The sequence below is a fragment of the Hyaena hyaena genome, unplaced genomic scaffold, assembly GCF_003009895.1.
Source record: "Hyaena hyaena isolate Hyena2069 unplaced genomic scaffold, ASM300989v1 scaffold_291, whole genome shotgun sequence".
NCBI lineage: Eukaryota > Metazoa > Chordata > Mammalia > Carnivora > Hyaenidae > Hyaena > Hyaena hyaena.
Genome location: NW_024080921.1, coordinates 1,429,828 through 1,451,697, shown reverse-complemented (window position 1 = coordinate 1,451,697; position 21,870 = coordinate 1,429,828). Strand labels below are relative to the sequence as shown.

The 21,870-nt window shown below is 39.7% G+C and overlaps 2 protein-coding genes across 7 annotated transcripts in view; one reads left to right on the top strand and one right to left on the bottom strand.

The window, feature by feature from the left end:
- The first annotated feature begins 206 nt into the window (after positions 1-206).
- On the top strand, positions 207-15,080 carry COCH (cochlin). Of its 3 annotated transcripts, none has more exons than XM_039247123.1 (12): positions 207-642; positions 991-1,047; positions 1,134-1,181; positions 3,281-3,437; positions 4,260-4,393; positions 4,900-4,962; positions 6,061-6,105; positions 6,197-6,344; positions 9,586-9,689; positions 10,408-10,634; positions 10,823-11,339; positions 14,116-15,080. In XM_039247123.1, the coding sequence occupies exons 1-12, from the start codon at positions 276-278 to the stop codon at positions 14,289-14,291; spliced, it is 2,043 nt and encodes a 680-aa protein (XP_039103054.1). In that variant the 5' UTR covers positions 207-275; the 3' UTR covers positions 14,292-15,080. The 3 variants fall into 3 exon arrangements, with proteins under 3 accessions (XP_039103054.1, XP_039103056.1, XP_039103055.1); XM_039247125.1 differs by having other exon boundaries at positions 403-415; XM_039247124.1 differs by having other exon boundaries at positions 614-857.
- Positions 15,081-18,077: 2,997 nt separating this feature from the next.
- The window catches only part of STRN3 (striatin 3), a 110,091-nt gene continuing 106,298 nt past the window's right edge, over positions 18,078-21,870 (bottom strand). For all 4 annotated transcript variants that reach the window (XM_039247118.1, XM_039247116.1, XM_039247117.1 and 1 more), the window contains 2 exons: positions 19,903-19,989; positions 18,078-19,819 (listed from right to left, as the gene is read on the bottom strand). In XM_039247118.1, the coding sequence (XP_039103049.1) occupies positions 19,650-19,819; positions 19,903-19,989 (257 nt within the window). In that variant the 3' untranslated portion in view covers positions 18,078-19,649. The remainder of the gene's footprint in view (positions 19,820-19,902; positions 19,990-21,870) is intronic.

The window sequence follows — 21,870 nt, the reverse complement described above, 5'->3', positions numbered from 1 at the left end:
TTTTGCTTTAGAAGTAGGAACTCTGTTTCCACGCGAGCACGAAGTTGGGAAATTTGGTTCCGAGGCCGCGGGGACCTGGCGGCTTTCCGGGGGCGCAAGGCCTGGGCGGGCGGCGGCCTTGGGCCAACTCAGCCGCCTCGGCCGGAGCGAAGCCGGCGTTCCCCGCAAGCGCCGCAGCTGCACCGTCGGGAGCCGCGTGCGGGGCCCTTCCCTCCCAGCCCCGGTGAGGCCGGTCCCGCACGTCGGGCAGCCTCCCAAACCCGAGCGCGGCCCACATGCGGCGGCTGGCGCCGGGGACCCCGAGCTCCCACCGCCGTCCTGCACACGTTCCCGCACCCCTGACGCCGGGCCCGCGGGGCGCCCGGGACTCCTTCGCGCCTCCCCTAAGGACGGACGCGGCGTCCAGGTGGCCGAGGTCCGCGCCGCGGGGGGAGGCGCCTGGGCACGGGCTTCCCCCCGCCCCCCGGGCCCGGCGGGGGGAGGGCGGAGCTGGCCGGCCGCCGCCCGGCCCCGGGGGACCCGCTCCCAGCCCCCCTCCCCGCGCACCCCCCTCGCAGTGCTCATGCGCGCCGCCCGGCCTTTATAGCGGCGGCGGGAGCCGCGCTGTCCGCACTCAGGCGCAGCCGGGCGGATCCGACTCAGGTGCGCACCCCTGGGTGTCCCGGCGGCGGGCGTGCGGGTCCCGGACACCGGCTTGTCTGAGTCTCTCCTTTGTCGCGCCCAGCTTCTTTCTGTCTTGATATCTCACCGCCTCCTCCGGGCCGAGGTTGCACATCGATGCTGGGTTTGGCTCTGTTTGCAGCCGGAACGTCGCCTCCAGACAGAGAGAGGCGCTAGCTCTGACACCCGCCTCTTAGGTCTCACCCCCACCCCGCCGCCCCTGGGTTTCCGAGGGGTGCGGGATCTCTAGCGGGAGGGCGGGCGCACGGTGACTGGGACGCACGGGTCTCCGTTCCCTGCAGCCTCCCTTGCATTTTCCCTCTCTCCCAGGTCCAAGCAGCCCCTCGACCACCATGTCTGCAGCCTGGATCCCCGTTCTCTGCCTCGGTGGGTACGCGCCCCTCCCCGCCCCTTCCCCTCGCACCAAGCGGGGTGGAGGTGGGGCGAGCCCTCGCGCTGTCTTCTCGTCGCAGGTGTCTGTCTGCTGCGGCTGCCGGAGCCTGCGGGCAGCGAGGGAGCCGGTGAGTGGCGTGTTCACGGGTCGGGGAAGCAGGGCTCGGTCCAGGTGGTGGGAGGGGCTGCGGGCCGGCTGGTAGAGGCGCGCTCCGACCGAGCCTCCGGCCCGTGGCCCTGGGGACCGCAGCTGCAGGGTGCCGCGGTTGGAGCGGCTGCCTGGCGCTCCCGGATCCACACCCACCGCCTGTGTACCCGCCGGGCTTACCCGTTTCTCCCACGCGAGGGGGCCCCTGGCATCCGATGAGGACGTTCTTTCCGAAGGCGCGGAGAAGGAAGCCTCCTGGAATCCACTCCCCACGTGGCGGGAGGCACCTGGCGAGGCGAGCCTCGGCTGCAGACGTCAAGGCGGGGTAGTATTCGTTGAGCCCCACCAAGGGACACGCTAATTCCGGGCGTTTGAGGCCAGTGAGAAGCCTCCCAGACCCGACTTCAAACTGCGAGAGCTAACAGAGGCAGAGAATTGCTTATGTCCCACGTTGCCTGGACCCCTGGTTTCTAGGAGTGACCTCTATTTATAGACCCATTTCATATTGGAGAGAGTCTAAAAAACAGTGTGTTCCACACGGAGAAGTCCGAGTAGGGATGTGTGTGTTTTCTACAATATAAAAGGCAAACGCTTTTTACAAAATCTATCCTTTGTTTTCCTGCAAGGAGGAATGAAGGTAAACATTGCACTGGGGGCTGTTTTCAGAACTCCACCCCCCTGCCACACACACACACACACACACACACACACACACACACACCCTCCCTCCCTCCCTCCCTCCCTCCCTCCCTCAAGTCAGTGCTGAGAGCTAAATTTAGGCAGAGCCTCTGACAACACCAAAAGTGGGAGAAAGGATTCAGGTTGTTTGATGACAGGTATGGGGCTCATAGGTATGAGGGCGCTGTTTTTGGTAAGGATTTTAACTTGCCCCGCTATCTAGAGTGGTGGACAGCTAAGGAGTCAGCACTGCACCTGGCACCCTGCCTTCCCTTCCATGAACACATGGGGTCCAGGGTGCAACTCAGCACAGAGAGCTTTGGGAAGAGGGTCCTTGTTAGAGGCAGGCTACTCAAAGGGGCAGTGTGACCAAACAGTATTACTGTCTTGGAAAAAAGGTGTTTGTTTGATTAACATCTGTTTCAAAAGGTTTGGATAATCACAATATCTTGTGTTTGGAAAAAGAGTATTTAATGACATTACTCTCAACTTAAAATTCACAGTAAATTGATGAGTCAACATGTTGTATTATGTTATCTTGTTACATGTTGCCGATATCTTGGATCTACCTAACATCTTTTGTAGTACAAACTTCAATTCCTTATTAGTTGGGTTGGCTGTGTAAAACTTGAGAGCATTGACACTGTTTTCTAAAAATGAAATCACTGCCTGATATATCTCTCTGGACAGATTTGGACCAGAAATAAGCACGTTCAGTTCAGATAAAAATGCTTCATTCCGAAGGGACTAACTTCCCTGATCCTTGTCCTGCAGAAGTTGGACTCTGACCTAGGGCAAATTAACCCGTGGCTTTAATTTCTGCATCTATAAAACAAGCGATTGAGCTAAATGACATTTTGTAACGTGAAACATCTTTTTACTGGCTTCCTTAAGACATAATTTTAAGACACTGCATTTGGAGGAAAACTAGTATAAATTGTCTTTCAAAGCAAAGGATGGGACTTGAAGAGGTTTGTGCATGTGTCTATGAAAATATTCCTCACAGGCTTGGCCCAGATATAATATCTTTAGCTCAGGCAACTGTGTCCACAGTCACCATCATAAATGAGTTTTCTATGTTTCTAGAATGAATTAATAAATGGTGACTGACTAATGTCATTTTCCAGTTCTGATCTATTTCTGATTACGTATTCCCAAACTGATTGGAACTGAGAAAATTCTCCCGTTAGGCTTTGGAGTGGCTGAGGACTAGATTATATTGAAAAGCTGGGTTTTGGCTACCTAAAATCGGGAATGGTGTGGAACCGTACATATGTAAACATTCTTAACAAGAAGTGTAGAACTTAGGGGGGTAAACCTTCAACCTCGTACACTAGTTTCCACCTCCCCACCCCCTCAAAGTCCTGAGGATGGTCACTGCATTCCTTCCTTTCTCTTCAGTTCCCATTGCTATCACATGCTTTACCAGAGGCCTGGACATCAGGAAAGAGAAAGCAGATGTCCTCTGCCCAGGGGGCTGCTCTCTGGAGGAATTTTCCGTGTTTGGGAACATAGTGTACGCATCTGTATCAAGCATATGTGGTGCAGCTATCCACAGGTAAGCTGGAACATACCAAGGGGAGAGGAATCCAAGTGTGATGATTTCCTTTCCCTTGTTAGCCAAGTGGACCCGCTACCTTCTTTCTTTTGGTGTCAATTTTTGCCATAGAAGATAGATACATTTTTAAGGTTTTCCTGGATATGCATGAAGCACCAGCTGCACAAAGGAAGCTTTCTGACTAAAGGCAAATTGTATTATATCTTGGCAGCTAGAGTGATTTACAACACTTCTAATCATGTAATATATTAGTGGGGTTTTGCTATATGCCAGACATAGTTTTAACTTCCATGAGAACTCTCTATAGGGTGGGTACAATTTTATTCCATTTTATAGATGAGGAATCTCAACTCAGTTGCCAAGGATCTTGCCCACGGTCACCACTGTTAGGCAAGTGCCAGAGCTGGAAATGAAAGGCCAGGTCTGCCTCCAGATCCCATATTCATCACCCATTCTGCTATCCTACAAGACTTTTTTTTTTTTTTTATGTTGTCCAAGGGCATATAGTTAAAGTACCTTAGAAAACTAAGAAAATTTCTTGATGCTCCTAACCCTGAATCTCCGAACTGTAGGAAATGGGATCTTATAGGTATGTTCCTATCAACATTTAAGAAGTTTGATGGCATAAAACCATTTTTTCGCAGGCAGATTTTGTACCTGTGTAAACAAGCTTTTAAAAAGGCTGGCACCATCCTTAGATGTCTTCCCTGATTTACCTATTTTCTTGATTATCAGAACAATAGATGTAACACGGCACTATAAGTCAGCTGGATACCCCTGCAAAAGTGTGGGTAGAATATCAGCTGTTTTTCTGTGTTGCAGGGGAGTAATCAGCAATTCAGGGGGACCTGTACGAATCTATAGCCTACCAGGTCGAGAAAACTATTCCTCAGTAGTTGCCAATGGCATCCAGTCTCAAACACTTTCCAGATGGTCTGCTTCTTTCACAGTGACAAGTAGGTACAATTATATTGATTTTTACCTTTGTATAAATACTGCCTGACGCTAAGAAAAGTTTTCTGCTGTTCATAGCCCCACCTCTTTGACTCTGATGGGAAAACCTGTGGTTAAGACTTGAAGGAGTGAACTATGGGCCAGAGTCAGGGGTCTGGATAGGCAAAGACCCTCTCAGGCCAAACTTGGCTGAATGGAGGAATGATAATCTTGCTGTTAGAAAATTGCAATAGAAACGTTCATTCTGTGATCAGAATGCCCTGATATGAGTAACACTAAATAAAAAATCTCGTGAATGAAAATGAATGTGAATCCATTTTAGGTGATTCTTTTAAAATACAATTTAATAGATGAGAATTCATTTTGGTCTTTGAAACTCGCATGAAGCAACTACTTACGCAGTTGCCATGACTTGATTACATTTATCATCCCATAGACCCCTAAGTTAGATTCATTATATTTTGATGGCAAGGAAGGAAGAGAGAAAAATAGTCTTCTCTTTTAACAGAAGGAAAAAGTGGTACCCAGGAGGCCACAGGACAAGCAGTGTCCACAGCACGTCCGCCAACAGGTATGAAATATGGAAGCTATCTCCTAGTCGCCTGGCACAGCATTTGGAAGTTAAAAATAAACGTGTTGTTGATAGATTTTCTTTACAAAGTAATTGATGTTGGGCACCTGGGTAGCTCAGTGGATTTCGTGTCCAGCTCTTGGTTTTGGCTCAGGTCATGATCTTGTAGTTTGTGGGTTTGAGCCCTGTATCGGGCTCTGTGCTGACAGTGCAGAGCCTGCTTAGGAGTTTCTCTCTGTCCCTTTCTCTCAAATATAAATTAATAGATTAATTAAAAATAAAAAATAAAAAAGTAATTGATGTTAAAGAAACACAAAGCAGGGGCACCTAGGTGGCTTCATTGGTTGAAAGTCCAACTCTTGATTTCAGCTCAGGTCATGATCCCAGGGTTATGGGATTGAGCCCTGTGTCAGGCTCTGCACTTAGCATGGACCTTGCTTAAGATTCTCTCTCTCCCTCTGCCCCTTTTTTCTGCTTATGTCCTCTCTCTCTCTCTCTCTCTCTCTCTAACATTAAGAAAAGAATTAAGAAACACAAACCAAGTATCTTAAGTTTACTAGTGCGTTACATAAGAAAACATTTAATTTTATACTTCAAATTCCTATCCTTCTATTTTCAATTATAAACTCTGCTACCAGACATTCTCTTGAAGTCCTACTATTTCTTCTAATAAACCATGCCTAGAAACTGAACAAAGTAACTTCCTAGCTCCATTTGCCATATGTATAAAAGGAATTCAGTGTGTGTCCATTTTAACAAAAGCCAGGGATGTCCTTTCCTAAGACTGTGGCAGCTTTAAAATCAATGAAATTACATTGAATCTAAACATTAGAATGTAACTCTTTGAGTTTCCAGTCCTGCCTCAATTGTGGGTTTGAGATATCAAGTCCTGGATTGGTGATAAGGCCTACAACAGTCCTGACTTCTTTCTTTGTTGAGGCATTTCTTCCCCAGTCCAAAAAATTGTGAGAAAATTAATTTTTTTAAAAAGCAAGTGTTTTTAAGAATGGCACTTCTTGTCACAAGCTTTTTCCCATGTGGGCGTCTTGCTATGAAACTGTCTTCCTGTTATTAATGCCACTTCTTCCTTCGTTTCAGGTAAACGACTAAAGAAAACACCCGAGAAGAAAACTGGCAATAAAGGTAAGAGTCCAGGCCTCCATTTGGGAAAACATTCTCTTTCCCTCCTTCCCCTTGAAACTGCTAATGGAGAGACGTGTTTGGGTTTTCACAGACTGTAAAGCAGACATTGCATTTCTGATTGATGGAAGTTTTAATATTGGGCAGCGCCGATTTAATCTACAGAAGAATTTTGTTGGCAAAGTGGCTCTAATGTTGGGAATTGGAACAGAAGGACCACACGTGGGCCTTGTTCAAGCCAGGTACCAACTTTTAAAATGGGAGGAGACTCAATGATAAAAGATCAGTCCTTTTAGGGGACACATAAACTTCAGTTCAGTATAAACACATTTAGTTGTGTACAGCCTGAATCCCGGACTGTAAATATAGGATGTAAGACAGCCTAAGTAGACTGGGTAGGTCTAAGTGCTTCCATTTTGGAATAAAAGGATTTAGAGAATTTGACGACCAGAGGCAGACTAAAAAGGTTTTGCTGTTCACACTAATTCCCTCTGTACATATACTCTGCTGAATTCCTGATTCTTCTTTGCTGAAGGAAGAAGTGATAGGTCTGTTTCTCTTCCCTATTCTGTCATTAATTCTTTTAAACATTTCCCATAGTTCCATGGGTGCAGATCTGAAGCTTGACCTTTTTAATTTTATTGTTTTAAAAATAATATTGACGGCTTTGAGGATTATAATATGCCCACTACAGAAAGCTTGAAAAACAGGTAAAGCACAAGGAAAACAAATTTCCAAAGATGCCTTCCTGAGATAATTACTATAAAATGTCTTATGTCCTTTCAGTATTTTAAGAAAACACGTGTTTGTACATGTGTGTCTGTGTGTGTGTATAATTGAAGTATAGTTGACACACAGTGTTACATTAGTTTCAGGTATACAACATAGTGATTCACCATTGTGTGTTATGCCATGTTCCCTGCAAGGGTAGCTCCCATCTGTCACCATAAGATGCTGGTACAGTGCCACTGACTGTATTCCTTATGCTGTACCTTTTATTCTCTTGACTTACTCATTTCATAACGGGAAGCCTGTATCTCTCACTCCCCTTTCCCCATTTCGGTCCATCCCTCACCCCTTCCTGCATATGTGTTTCTTTCTCAAAAGCTCAAAACTATAAAAATGTTTTCTGTCATTTTTTCATCCCTTAGTATTTTGAGCACTTTACCATATCACAAATACTCTTTTATTTTCTTTATTCTTAATTTTTAAAGCTTTTTTAATGTTTTATTTATTTCTGAGAGAGAGAGAGAGAGAGAGAGAGACAGCATGTGCAGAGGAGGGTCAGAGAGAGAGGGAGACACAGAATCAGAAGCAGCCTCCAGGCTCTGAGCTGTCAGCACAAAGCCCGACACGGGGCTCAAACCCACAAACCGTGAGATCATGACCTGGGCCGAAGTCGAAGACTTAACCGACTGCGCCACCCAGGCCCCCCACTCTTTTAAAAAGTTATGTTTTGGAGCTCCTGGGTGGCTCAATTTGTTGAGCGTCCGACTTGGGCTTGGGTCACAATCTCACAGTTCATGAGTTCAAGCCCCATGGGTCAGGCTCTGTGCTGACAGCTTAGAGCCTGGAGCCTGCTTCAGATTCTGTGTCTCCCTCTTTCTTTGTCCCTCCCCCACCCACATTCTGTCTCTCTCTCTCTCAAAAATAAAATAAAAACTTCTTATATTTAAATTTTTTAATGTTTTATAATGTTCCTTTGCATGACTGTTTAACCATTCTTCCATTTTTTCACCATTGGACATTACATTGTGATTAATATCTTTATGTCACCCTGTGCCATCTTTGGTTAGTTCATTAGACTAGATTCCTAAAAGTGAGATTGGGTTAAAAGGTCCTGACATTTTTAAGGTTTCAGATACAAAGTTAAATTGCTTTCTAGAAAGTTGACCCAGTTTTAACTGCTGTCATCAGTGTGCAAGGGGTAGCACCAGTACTATAGATATTGATTTCTATTTCATTTGTTCTTATGTTACTTTTGACAACTGGTTCTTAATTTAAATAAAATTTTTTTTGGTATGAGAATTTAACTTGGTTTTCTACATAATTTAACCATTTGTCCTGTATCTTAAAACAAATGTGTTTATTTCATTGATACAAGATTAAGCAAGTCAGTTTCCTTGATCTATAAGGTAATTCTTACATCTTTTCTACACTGCTTTGATTATTGTAGCTTTACTGTACATTTTAACATCCCAGTGGGGAGGCAAATTCCCCTCAGTACTTTTCTTCTTACATTTTTTTCTTTGCTATTTGTATCCAGTTATTTTTCCAGATGAAAGCTACACTGTCTCATAGAGTCAAATAAAGACTACCTTCTCTATAAACTTTGTGACTTATAATTTTCCTATTTTAGGAAGAGCCTCAGAATAAACCATATAAAGATTTTATGTTTAAGCAGAATAACAATATATCATTAAGGATGAAAAAATAAGAATAAATCTCATAAATCACAATTTGGATAGTACAAAAGTGACCATTAAGGTGAAAAGGTTATCAGTCCATAACATCTGATATTGTGGCCCAACATTTCACCAGATATACAGAAATTATACCAACAGATATGCAGAGGTACAATCAGTGTTATACATTTACCTCAAAATCTTGACTTAATGGCAATTGATAACGCTAAGATCTTAAAATTTTACACTTATGAAATACTGACTTATCTAAAAACTAAGTAAAACAAATCGTGCTTTAACTGTTACTCAACATGGTCTCTAATGAACATAGAGTAATGATAAAAACGAGTTGAAATCCTTTTACTATTAAATATGGAAAATCCCAAATACTGCAATATACATAGTTTTAAGATCAGGATATGTCAGCATCATTTATTATAACACAAATTCAAAGTGGTAATACTTGATATGTTTTCTCCTATCTTCTCATTTTTAAAATGTTGGCCTCAGTGTCCTTGAAGTTGCCTCTTCTAACCAGAAACCTGAGTTAATAGACCCAGACTGTTGAGTGCTCCCCAGGTCGCCCACTGGGTAAGACCTGGCCTCCCACCCAGTCACCTTCCAACACTCTGGTGCCCTCCTCTGCAGATTTCCATTAAGCGCAGTGCCTTCAGTGAAGCCTGGTTTCAGGTTCTCTGGAGCCAGAGAAACCTGAATTTGAACTGCCCAACTATGTTTTGTTGGGCAAGTTACCAAAAGGCTCTGAGCCTCAATTTCTTCATTTATATAGTAGGGATAGTAGTTTACACTGTGTAGAGTTATGATGAAATGACATGATACATGTAATACGTATTTAGCGTATTACCAAGATAAACCCTCAAGGTAGCAATTGTTTTTGTTACATTTCTGCAAGATGCCTTACAATTCAAGTAAGGATGTAATACTTTAGTTGACTGTACACCATGGGATTAAGAAATTTAGGCATTGTCCAATTTACTTTTTTAAAAGATATATGATGTTGCTTGTTTTACTTTTCAAGTTCTCCCTAGATAACATTTTTTTCCATTTTTCCACTTAGTGAACATCCCAAAATAGAATTTTACTTGAAAAACTTTACATCAGCCAAAGATGTTTTGTTTGCCATAAAGGAAGTAGGTTTCAGAGGGGGTAATTCCAATACAGGTAAGTAGACTTTGGCACTTGGGATGTAATACAGGAGAGGGTTATGAAGTGATCAGACATGTAAAACAGTGTTAGGCTATTTTATTTAAGCAGACATGCAACTCTTCCTCATGACACTGAAATCTTGGCTAGGATCATCTAAGATACTCTATTTATAATGAAAAGTATACCAAAGGGTTAATTAATATTCCTAGTTTAAAATAAGCCAGAAAAGTATTATGATTTTTAATCCTTATATTGGATAGAACAGATGCCACATTAAAGAAGTACCTACCTGTTCAGCATGTTAAAAAGAAGCAAAGATCAACGAACTTACTTAACAAGTGCAGATGTGGCAGAAAGAACTAATTTAGCAGTATAGACCCTCTGAAAGAACATTTCTTGTCCTGAACCTTTAGAGGTACTAATCGGTCCCTAAGGGGTTAGATAGCAAAAGTACAGTAGTGGGAGTCCGTTGTGTTTCTGATGATTGATGTAAGGTAAGGAAAAATGAGGCTTCGGGGAGTTGATGGGGGAAGAAGTAATGTGGGTTGTGAAGACAAAAAAAAAAAATAGATCTGATGGATAGTTAAACTTTTCCCATCTGATGCATCTATTACAGAACCAAGTTCTTTGAAGTTAAATTCCTAAACTTTTGGTGGCATCAGGTTGGTACAGGGAAACAGAAGTGTCATTTGAGCAGTGGTGCTGCTCCAGCTTGCTTCTTTTTCAAACCTAGGAAAAGCCTTGAAGCATACCGCCCAGAAATTCTTCACAGCAGACGCTGGAGTAAGAAGAGGGATCCCCAAAGTGGTGGTGGTATTTATTGATGGCTGGCCTTCTGATGACATTGAGGAAGCAGGCATCGTGGCCAGAGAGTTTGGTGTCAATGTATTTATAGTTTCTGTGGCCAAGCCTATCCCTGAAGAACTGGGGATGGTTCAGGATGTTTCATTTGTTGATAAGGTAAGAAGGTGAGGGGTGTTTTCTGTTAGGGTAGTAACTCAGTTTTGGACCTCAAGGCAAAGTGAAGACTGGCCCTTATCTCGTTTAACTATGAAGATTCAAGATTTAATGTTTTTATCACTCTTTAAATATTTTTACTGTTTTTAAGAAGAAACACTTTTTGATCCCTTTTATGTCTCCCCCATTAGGCTGTCTGTCGGAATAATGGCTTCTTCTCTTACCACATGCCCAACTGGTTTGGCACCACAAAATATGTAAAGCCTCTGGTACAGAAGCTCTGCACTCATGAGCAGATGATGTGCAGCAAGACCTGCTATAACTCAGTGAACATCGCCTTTCTAATTGATGGTTCCAGCAGCGTTGGAGACAGTAATTTTCGCCTCATGCTTGAGTTCATTTCCAACATAGCTAAGACTTTTGAAATCTCAGACATTGGTGCCAAGATAGCTGCTGTGCAGTTCACCTATGATCAGCGCACAGAATTTAGTTTCACTGATTACAGCACCAAAGAGAATGTCCTAGCTGTTATCAGAAACATTCGCTATATGAGTGGTGGAACAGCTACAGGTGATGCCATTTCCTTCACTGTTAGAAATGTGTTTGGGCCCGTGAGGGATAGCCCCAACAAGAACTTCCTGGTAATCGTCACGGACGGGCAGTCCTATGACGATGTTCGAGGCCCTGCTGCTGCTGCACACGATGCAGGTAAGTTGTTGTCCTTTGTCTGGGTAGGGAACGGAGGAGGGGTTCAGTGAGTTTTGTAAATAGAAACATAAGCATTTATTTTATTCAACAAACACCTACATTATGGCAGTCGTTGTTCTAAGAGCTTTACCCAATTTTAACTGACTTAATTGCCAAACCAGTCCTGTGCCTTTCTTCAGATAAGGCAACAAATTTCCTCAAAATCACACAGCTAGCAAGTGGTGAGGCCAGTATTCAAACCTAGGCATTCCGGCTGAGTCCACACTCCTAACTACCGTATTGTTGGGAGGATTGCCATGAGAACCATGTCATTTGTCAAGGAAGCATGTCACAGGTGCTTATGTTTGGCTCAAACTTGGAGTAGATCTCCCCACCCAATTACAGTTTATCAACATTTACCATGAATCTATTTGATAATTTATCCTTTTGTAAAAACTAGTTTTGAGTCTGGCAGGAGTTTTTTAAGATGCTAGTCCAGTAGACTTTAATTCTATTCCATCTAAACTTCCTTTTTAGTGTCTTAATCTTTTTTTCCTCTTAAGATAATAAAAACATACTCTGATGTTATAAAAGGGTATAAAAAGGTCTTCTTTCTCCCTCACCCCAACCTTAATATTACTTTTGGCAAAGGGAACTCATTCCTGAAAACATTAGCATAATGTGTTGCTGAGATCAAATAGGGCAACAAAAAGCTGACATTCCCTTTCCTGGGATAAAACTGAGTGATTGTGGTCCAATAATACTTAAAACAACAACAACAACAAAAAAAGACAAAAAAAACCCCAAAACACACCAAGAAAACCTCCACTAACTTGGGAGAGGGGAGTTAGCAGCCTTGCATTTTTGTATACTCTTCCACACTTTTCCCTATTTAATTCCTCATGACTTAACCTTATACATTTATTAGCACCTGTTAATGCACTTATGTACTTTTATATTGATAAGATACTGTTCAGTAGGGTAGGGAACCCATCTGTGCAAGTTAAGCTATATGTTGGCTTATTTATATATGTCTGGCTTATTTTATACATCAGTAGACCTGTTTGTTATCATACTCCTTAAAAAATGTATCTTACTGAACTAATTTATGGTTAACAGGGTTAGATTCAGGCTAAAAGTGAACTAGATTAAATCAAATATATTTTCCCAATGTAATTAGTTAAACTGCAGGAGCTTAGGTAACTTTTTTCTTTTTTTTAATATTTATTTTTGAGAGAGAGACAGAGCATGAGTGGGGGAGGGGCAGAGAAAGAGGGAGACACAGAATCCAAAGCAGGCTCCAGGCTGAGCTGTCAGCACGGAACTAGATGTGGGGCTTGAACTCACCAACCATGAGACCATGACCCAAGCGGACACACCAACTGAGCCACTCAGGTGCCCCAGGCCACACCATTTTCATGAAAATTATCCTTTAGAGATAGTGAATTACAAGTTAACAAAAGCCAGAATCCAGGTAGGCTTTCAGGGCTGGGTCATAATTGTTTTTTTTAGTTCTAATTAATTATATATTGGGTCACAGCTAAACAATTTGAGCTTGAATCAATCTACAAGTGAGGAAAACTGAGGGGAGAAACTTTTTACTTCTTTTACCAGGGGAGATGGGAGTGTTGTGTTGTGTGGGGATAATAAATCAAATTATTTCAAGGAGCGTTTACATAATCTAAACTTGCTTTATGTCTTAAATATTCACAACTTTGTGCACTGAACACCATCAGAAGGGGGATGAAGTCTTTGAAGTGATTTCAGAAGTTCTCCAAACATTATAGGGGATTTCAGCCAAAAGACAGACGGTAGGGCACACTAAGAATCTCCTAAACAACTACTGCAGTTGGGATTGAGGTAAATCAAACCAATGTAGTTACCACCCTGAAATGTAGCTGGAATACAAACCTAGTAGTGCAAGGGAATATAGAGGTTATGCCTCAGCGTATAACTAGAAGAAATTATTGAGCTTCACAGACCTTTTTCTCTTTAGCAGGTTTTTTCAGCAGATTTTTGCTTTGGGGTTAGACACAATTTGTTTCTAAGTCTATTTTTAGAGAGAGAGAGCACGTGGACATGCATATGTGTGCACCTGAAGTGGGGTAGTGGTAGAGAGAGAGGGTGAGGGAAAATCCCAAAGCATCCAATTCTGACAGTGGAGCGGGCGAGGGGAGGGCCTAGGGAGTCAGTTCCACAACTGTGAAATCATGACCTGAACTGAAACCAAGAGCCAGACGTTTAACTGACTGAGCCACCCAAGCCCCCAACACTGAGAATTCCTGACTACTGGTCCATTTGCCAGTGTAACACACACATCAAAATTGCAAAGTTCTCATTATTCAAGAGACTAGTCACTGTTCTCAATGCAAGAGTCTTAGAAAACTTCCATTTACATATCTGAGATTTTGTGCCATTCTTTCATCCTGTTATACTGGCTAGGCCTCCAGTGTGATTAGTTGGGAGTGAGGATAGTAGGCAGACCATTCTCCTGCCAATCTCAGGCAGTTTTTACCATTTCACTAAGTATGGTATTGTAGGTTTGTTCTAAGAAGTTGTTTATCAGATTATCAAAATACTTTTTGTCAGTGATCATGTGATTTATCTGCTAATGTGGTTAATTAAATTATACTGATGGCAAAGCTTTTGGTTTGGGCTTGGTGAAGGAGATCTAGTCCTTCAGACATTACATAGTTTTCTCTACAGCTGTGAACTAAGTCATGAATAATATTTACACCTGATTTTATATATAAGCTGCAGTTTGGTTCTAATGCACTTAAAAATATTTTCATTGTAGGGATCACCATCTTCTCTGTTGGTGTGGCTTGGGCACCTTTGGATGACCTGAAAGATATGGCCTCTAAACCAAAGGAGTCACACGCTTTCTTCACAAGAGAGTTCACAGGATTAGAACCAATTGTTTCCGATGTCATCAGAGGCATTTGTAGAGATTTCTTGGAATCCCAGCAATAATGGTGACATTCTGACAACTGAAAGATAAAGTCCAAGAGGATGGAATGTACAAATCATTTTCTCCTAATACTGAAATACTATATAGCATACAAAACTATTATATTAAACATGCCAACAGCTGTTTCAAGCAAATAAGCATTCATTTAAAGCTACTACCTTCTAATTACAATTTAGAATTATTAAACACTCTGCTAAGGCTTCATAATCATGACCCTTAGAAACTCTGGAAAGAGGAGATAGTGTGGATCCAAATCTTAAGGATTCTAAAATGCATATAAAATGTACAGAGACATAAATTCCATAGCTCAATAAGACTCTGATAGAACAAAAGCAACATTCCTTCTCTAATCATTCTGTATTAAATAAAGAGGATGACACGTAATTAGTTCAACTCAGTTCCTCTGTAAGTAATTTTTCCCCTAATGGATGTTGTCTTAAAAGCAATCAATAATAGTTATTACTTAATATAATAAAGTCTTTATTATGAATGAAATGGAAGGGAATGAAGTATCAAGCTTCTTTTGTAGTGTATTTTCATAATAACATAACTGAAATATCACACTGAACAAGATAGAATTGTCTGGTATTTTTCTATTTACATCCTTAATTTTATATATGTATAGATATATTTGGCTTATACTCTCAAAGTCATCCATGTACTAAAAAAAATGTTGGTAAATTACTTGCCATTTTAAACATCAGGCTTTAAGGAAAGACACCTATTAAAATTGGAACTGCAGGAAAAATTATTGTAGTTTGACCAAGAAATAAAACTGTTAGTGACTATTATTCTAAGCTGCTTTACTTTTTATTATTCCAAGTTATCTTGCCCTGGGAGATGGTAAAAAATCCTACATTCAGTACTTTATGTAGAAAGACCAACCTGAACTTTTTCTTAAAATTGTTACATTTATTCATTTATTTATTGTCTACTGTTTAGGCATTATACATAGCCACTACCAAGTTAAATATGAGATGCTTTTAGTTACTTGGTTCAACAAAAATGTTTTGCAATTAACATTTTTCTTAAACATGTTTGTAAAGTTGATTCCTAAGAAAAATGATCAGAACTCCCTTAACGTAACTATCATCTCCTCACCAAGAACTCTCCCTTCAGATAGAGGTGTTCTGTCATTCTGGCTGGTTTATCTTCTCTAGAGACAGGACCTGTCTTCCTCCTTGGCCACCTGTGCCTGCTAGCTCCCTCCACACATACACCAATCCTATCTGAAACAACTTACAAGTTGACCTGAAATAGGTGTTAATTGGTCTAGAATACTTATATTCCAGTAAATCTCTGGAGTTAAACGACTTTATAGGCTGTGTAAAAGTAAGAAAAGAACCATATATCAGAAAGGCAGAAATCAAATTGCCTTGGACACCACATAAAAATTTGACAAAATGGAGTATGGGAAGATAATAAATTGCCCCCCTCCTGTAAAATGCCATAAATATTCATAAATTTTGAGAAACCTAACAGAAGACCATCGAGGAAGGGAAGAGGGAAAAATAGTTACAGACAGGGAGGGAGACAAACCACAAGAGACTCTTATATGCAGAGAACAAACTGAGGGTGGAAGGGGGGATTGAGGGCACTTGTTGGGATGAGCACAGGGTGGGGTATGTAAGCCAATTTGACAATAAACTATATTAAAAAAATAAAATGCCACAAATATTCACGCAACAAGGAGAATTTTCATTTAAACAAAAAAATGTTTAAACTTTTCATAAACACAGCCACAAATTCTTGGGCGAGAGTACCACTCCTTGAAAAATTAAATGAAAACCCAGCCTCCAATATATATTTTTTTTAAGTTAAGGCTTCACACCCAGTGCAGAGCCCAATGTGGAACTTGAACTAAAAACCCTAAGACCAACGTTTGAGCCGAGATCAAAAGTTGGATGCTTAACCAACAAAGCCACCCAGGCCACCCTCATTACCCCTTTAAAACATGCTTTTCTTTAATTTTATAAAGGACAAAATTCTGAGTCGTGAGGTAACCAGGGAAACTAACATTCTGACTTACAGAGCACTAAGAGCAGAAATGACCCCTTTATTAAGTTACTATCAATTATTCTGTAAAAGCAAGATAAAGGGTTAACTAAAAAGGAGAAAGAGGATTTTTAAAAAGATGTATTAAAATCTAACTTCAGCAGGCATGTCTATTTTTCAAGTATGCTAGGCTACTTATAACATTTAATAAAGGTGTTAAATTAGATGGTGGTCTTTAGTGGATAACTTACTTTGAAATCTGAGAAAAGTACACAAAAATAAAGCCTGAAAAAAGCAGAATATGATTAAATATTGAGAAAGTCAACATATTTAAGTTTGTATATTAAAATATTCTTAAACTTTATAAGGCACCATTTAATAGTCAAATGAATCTACATAATTTCCCAGAAGTCACAAATGGAAATACACAAAAATAGGACTTTCTTTTTGTATCTTTAGTCTCTTCCAATGTTAATATTGTAGAGAAAAAGACGACCAAGTAGCGGACAAAAATATACATATATGTTAATTTTTATTCATTTATGTTTTAATACATCCCGAGAGGTCAATGTTTATGCACTCCAACAATGGTAATCACATTTCAGTTAAACAGTAATGCACTGGTTTGGAATAGCTGCCAGAAACCATACTAGCTTTGGAAAAATTATAATTTCCAAAAACAAGGAGGAAAAAAATGGCCCTTGTTAATTAAGTTGACTCTTCAGAAAACCAAACCAAACCACACCAACAAAAAACTTGAAGAATATCTGTGAAAAATTTTAGTGTTTCAGCAGCAGTGACTAAATGGACACTTGGATTTTTATGGTAGAAAAGTTCACAGTATAAATACAATTTCTTTTTCCAAGTAGGCTTTCAAACAGAATTTTGCCGTTAGTTTTTAATATAATCTTTAAAAAAATTTTTTGTTTTTTATTTTGAGAGAGAGAGAGAGAGAGAGAGGAGAGAGAGAGCAAGCGAGAGACAGAGAGGGAGACAGAATGCCAAGCAGGCTCCACTCTGTCAGTGCAGAGCTGGATAAGGGGCTTGAACTCACAAAGTGTGAGATCATGACTTGAGCTAAAGTCAAGAGGTGGACACTTAAGGGGAGACTGAGTGGCTCAGTTGGTTAAGCATCCGACTTTGGCTCAGGTCATGGTCTCACGGTTTGTGGGTTCGACCCCGTGTCAGGGTCTATGCTAACAGCTCGCTCAGAGCCTGGAGCCTGCTTCAGATTCTGTGTCTCCCTCTCTTTCTGATCTTCCGCTGCTCATGCTGTCCCTTCTCTCTCAGAAATGAATAAAAAAATGGAAAAAAAAAAAAAGGTGGACACTTAACCAACTGAGCCACCCATGTTCCCCTTAACATTATCTTCTAATTCTGCAATTTCCTTCCAAGAAAAAGGATATTACCTTGTTGAAGGAAGAAGTTTCAAGATACTAACACTTAATATTATTTATAAGGACAATTTTTAATTAATGAGTAATGCAGTTTATTTTCTGCTGAACTTTTTTGTGGAAAGAGGCTAGATAGGAATGACAATACTATTAAGTGAAATCCAGATCTAATAAAGTCATAGAATGTCTAAGGAAATGATTTAAAACTGGATCTGCTTTTTTTTTTTTTGCCATTGTGAATTATGTAACTTATACCAGATGATTTTTTAATATTCCCAAATGGGGTGAAGTACTTGGAAAGTTCTTCTTAATACCATTAAGTATTCTAATTTTATTAGAATCTCAAGCAATACTGTGTTTAAAAGAACAGCATAAAAATGAAGGACTCACTGACAAATCTCCATTTCCTAGTTTAATGATGGAGAGTAAAGTATTGCACTTTATTATTCAACACAAAATAATGTAGCCAACAGTAACATACAGGTACACAATTTAATATTTATTATATGCATTTTATATACATTATTTTTCAACAGTTGTATGTTTGCTATGTGGTACAATCTTAAAAATTTGCTGATTCATAGTTTGTAAAACAAAAACCTTACAAAACTCATCAAAACTCGCAAACTGATCAGAAAAGTTTTTGGAAGACTAGAAAAAATACTTTATTGTCTTAATCATGCATTACACAAACAAAATCTTTAGTTACACCATAAAATTAAGCACATCTGAAAAAATAAAACAGGGATAACTAGTCCAAACACAGCAGATTTCTGTATCCTGATTCAACTATTTTTGTATCCTATTTGTAATGCAAATACAATTTTACCCCAAATATTTTTGAACAAGATAGTTTTGTTTGGAATCATGGTAAACCAAGATATGCATCTGGGGGAAATCACCTTGGTTTGTAACTTAAACTATAAAATATTCCATTTTTAGTCTATTTTAGACTATTCGAAGAGTTCCAAAATAGATATACAGGTTCCTTTAGCACATTAATAAAAGGATATAAAGACCAACAAAAAGTGAAATAAATAATAGGCTATTAGCAAGATGGATAATCCTTGATAAATAAACTTGTAAATACAGTAAGATGTACAAAATATCACATAGTGATAGGATGCCAAGATTAGTTCGTTTTTTTTTTCTTTTTAAAGAGTTCATCTGGAGTACTAAACCCCACTGTTTCATTTTTAATACACTTAATAGTCCTTGGTTTATATGAAGACAATTATGTGATGATGAAGGTGATTTAGCATCTTTATGGAAGGACTTAGCTGAGCTGTATTAGGCAAAAGAAGGAAAAAGTGTGGTTACACGGCAGCGGGTCAGTGAGATCTCTGTGTTTTAGGGTTGTATAATGCAGAAAAACTTCAATACAATCTTGAGCACTGTTGTGACAGGCTAAATATATAAAAAGACTTATAAAAACTAGAATTTTATCCAAACATTTTGTGCAACTAATGCTAAAATATTTTAAGTTAAATTTTCTTTTTTTTTTTTTTTTTAAAGCAAAATAAGTTTAAAAGGGAATCTGTGGCATTCAACCGATAAACAGAAAATCACTAAGAGATGAAAAAAAGCTACTCTTGGAGCTCACTTTCCCCCAACAAGAGCACCACATTCCTAACCCTAAGGCAGCACACAGAGTCCAAAATAAAAGTCTTTGTAAGATCAGACTCCACATTGGCTTAAAGATACCTAAAAAACAGACATACGCTCAGTTCATATCCAGTACAGGCCACAAATAATGGAGTCCTTTTTATTTGTCCCACAAAATACAGTAATTACAATTAAATTAATGAGCCTGACATTAAGATGTGAATTCCACCAATTTAATGCCTGCCTCGAACAGCCTTCTCCAGGCAGATCACATGTAGTGTCATATCATAACCTTTCTGATGGCAGTGATGCAGACCCTCTTTCTGTCCAAGCAAATCTGTTGTTTATGATGTGAGTTTTGTTGATTCACACAAATACTTTGGCAAGGGCATCAGCCCCTGCACTGGCAATATATGCTTTTGATGGATGGAAAGCAACGTCATAAATTGATTCATCTAATTTCTTCCTATGTGCTGTTATTTCTTGCACACAAGTCTTGCTGTCCAAATTCCATAATCTAATAGAACAGTCATGGCCTGTAATAAAATAACAAATAAAGTGTGTTACTAGGTAATGATTCTTTTATAAAGCTTGTGGCAGGATAGAAGTTCAGACTTACTTCCAGACATCAGATAGATTCCATTAGGATCTACTGCTAGACTTGTAACAGCATCCAAATGAGCTACCATAGAATGGATCATTTTACCTAAATAAAACATAACACAGAAGATAAAGTTTTCACAAATAGTTACTAACTTGCGAGATCAGAAACCATCACACAGCATCAACATAAAATAGACAATCACTATAGCAATATAATTTTACTGTGGTAAAATACACATAACATAAAATTTACCATTTTAACCATTTGGGAAGGTACCATTCAGTGGCTTTTAGAGCATTCGCAATGATATGCAACCATCACCATTATCCAGTTCAGAACAGTTTCATCACTGCAAAAGGAAACCCGTACCCATTAAGCAGTCACTCCCTATTTCTCCCCTTCCCCCAAGTCCCTGGTTACCACTAATCTGCTTTATGATCTGGCCAATTTTCGATGCTTCATACAAACGAAATATACATGTAACATATGGCTTTTTGTATGTGCCTTTTTAAAGGTTTTCAAGGTTCACCCAGTATACCGGCATACCTTGTTTTACTGTGCTTCACAGATATTGCAGTGTTTTTACAAACTGAAGATCTGTGGCAAAGCTGTATTGAACACATCTACTGGCACCATTTTCCAATAGCATTGCTCACTTTGTGTCTCTGTGGCACAGTTTGGTAATTCTTGCAATACTGCATGCAAATGTTTTCATTATTAATATATTTGTTATGGTTGTCTATGACTGGTGCTTACAACCTGGTGAAAGCTCAGCAATGGTAAGCTTTGTTTTTTTCAATAAAGTTTTCTTTCATTAAGGCAGATAACGCTATTGCACATTTAAGAGATGATAGTATGGTATAAACATGAATTTTTATATGTACTGGGACATGAAAAAATTCATTTGACTCACTTTAATGCAAAATGGGCTTTACTACAGTTGTGTGAACCCGCAATATCTGTGAGGTATGCCTGTAGTAATTTTTGGAGACAATTTTAATTCCAAGGCAGAACTTTCCCAGTTACTCCTAATAAAGGCATCTGTGTGACAATCTGACAGTATATGGTAGACAGTGAAAACCATAATGACTGTATGGTTGCATCCATTAAGATCATGTAAACTGGAATTAAACTAAAAACAGGAAGAATCTTTCTCATTAAGAAATGTAAAGAGTATTTCATATATGGGGTTGCTGATAAATAGATCACTATGGGATATACTCCTAACTTAAGATTCTACTATTATCAAATTCATTACTTCTTTGAATTGTTAATCATTTTATACATTAGAAACAAGAAAGGGAAGAGCGGTGGGAGTATATCAGAGAAATTATCCTGGATTTTCCCAGATAGTAACAAAAACACTATTCTGGAAAATGGGATTTAATGAATATCTTCAAAGATGATTTCCAAGAAAATGGGATTCGATGGCAAAATTAACAAAAAAAAAACAAGTTATGAGTACAAAGTTGTGTTGCATAAATACTTTAGGGGTACTGGCAATATATGCTTTTGGATAAATGGAAAGCAACATCATAAATTGATTTATCCAAGAAGGGAATAAAATAGCAAATACAGATATTTAAAAAAAATTCCTCCCCTTTCATTCAGCTGAGTCTTTATTATTCAAATGCTTGAGCTACTCCTAATGAGAGGCCTTCTCCAGAATTTTAGTTACAATCATCTGCCATATTTCTGGTCCCCTGATGATATTCCACACTGGAACATGAAATAGATCTACTTGTGTTATTTGCTACAGCTACTGGCCTGAATACAAAAACACAACATAATCAAACGTGCAAAAAGTTACTCTGAAAAACATAAAAGGTCCTATCACTTTCTGGCAATACTAAGCACATCATCAGTTAAGTACAAAATTAGTCTCTCATCATTTCAAATGACATTTTTCTCTCTCTCACTAATACTAACAGAGTAATTTTAGGGATTCTTCTCTGTCATTTGAAGAACAGAAAAACCATTCAA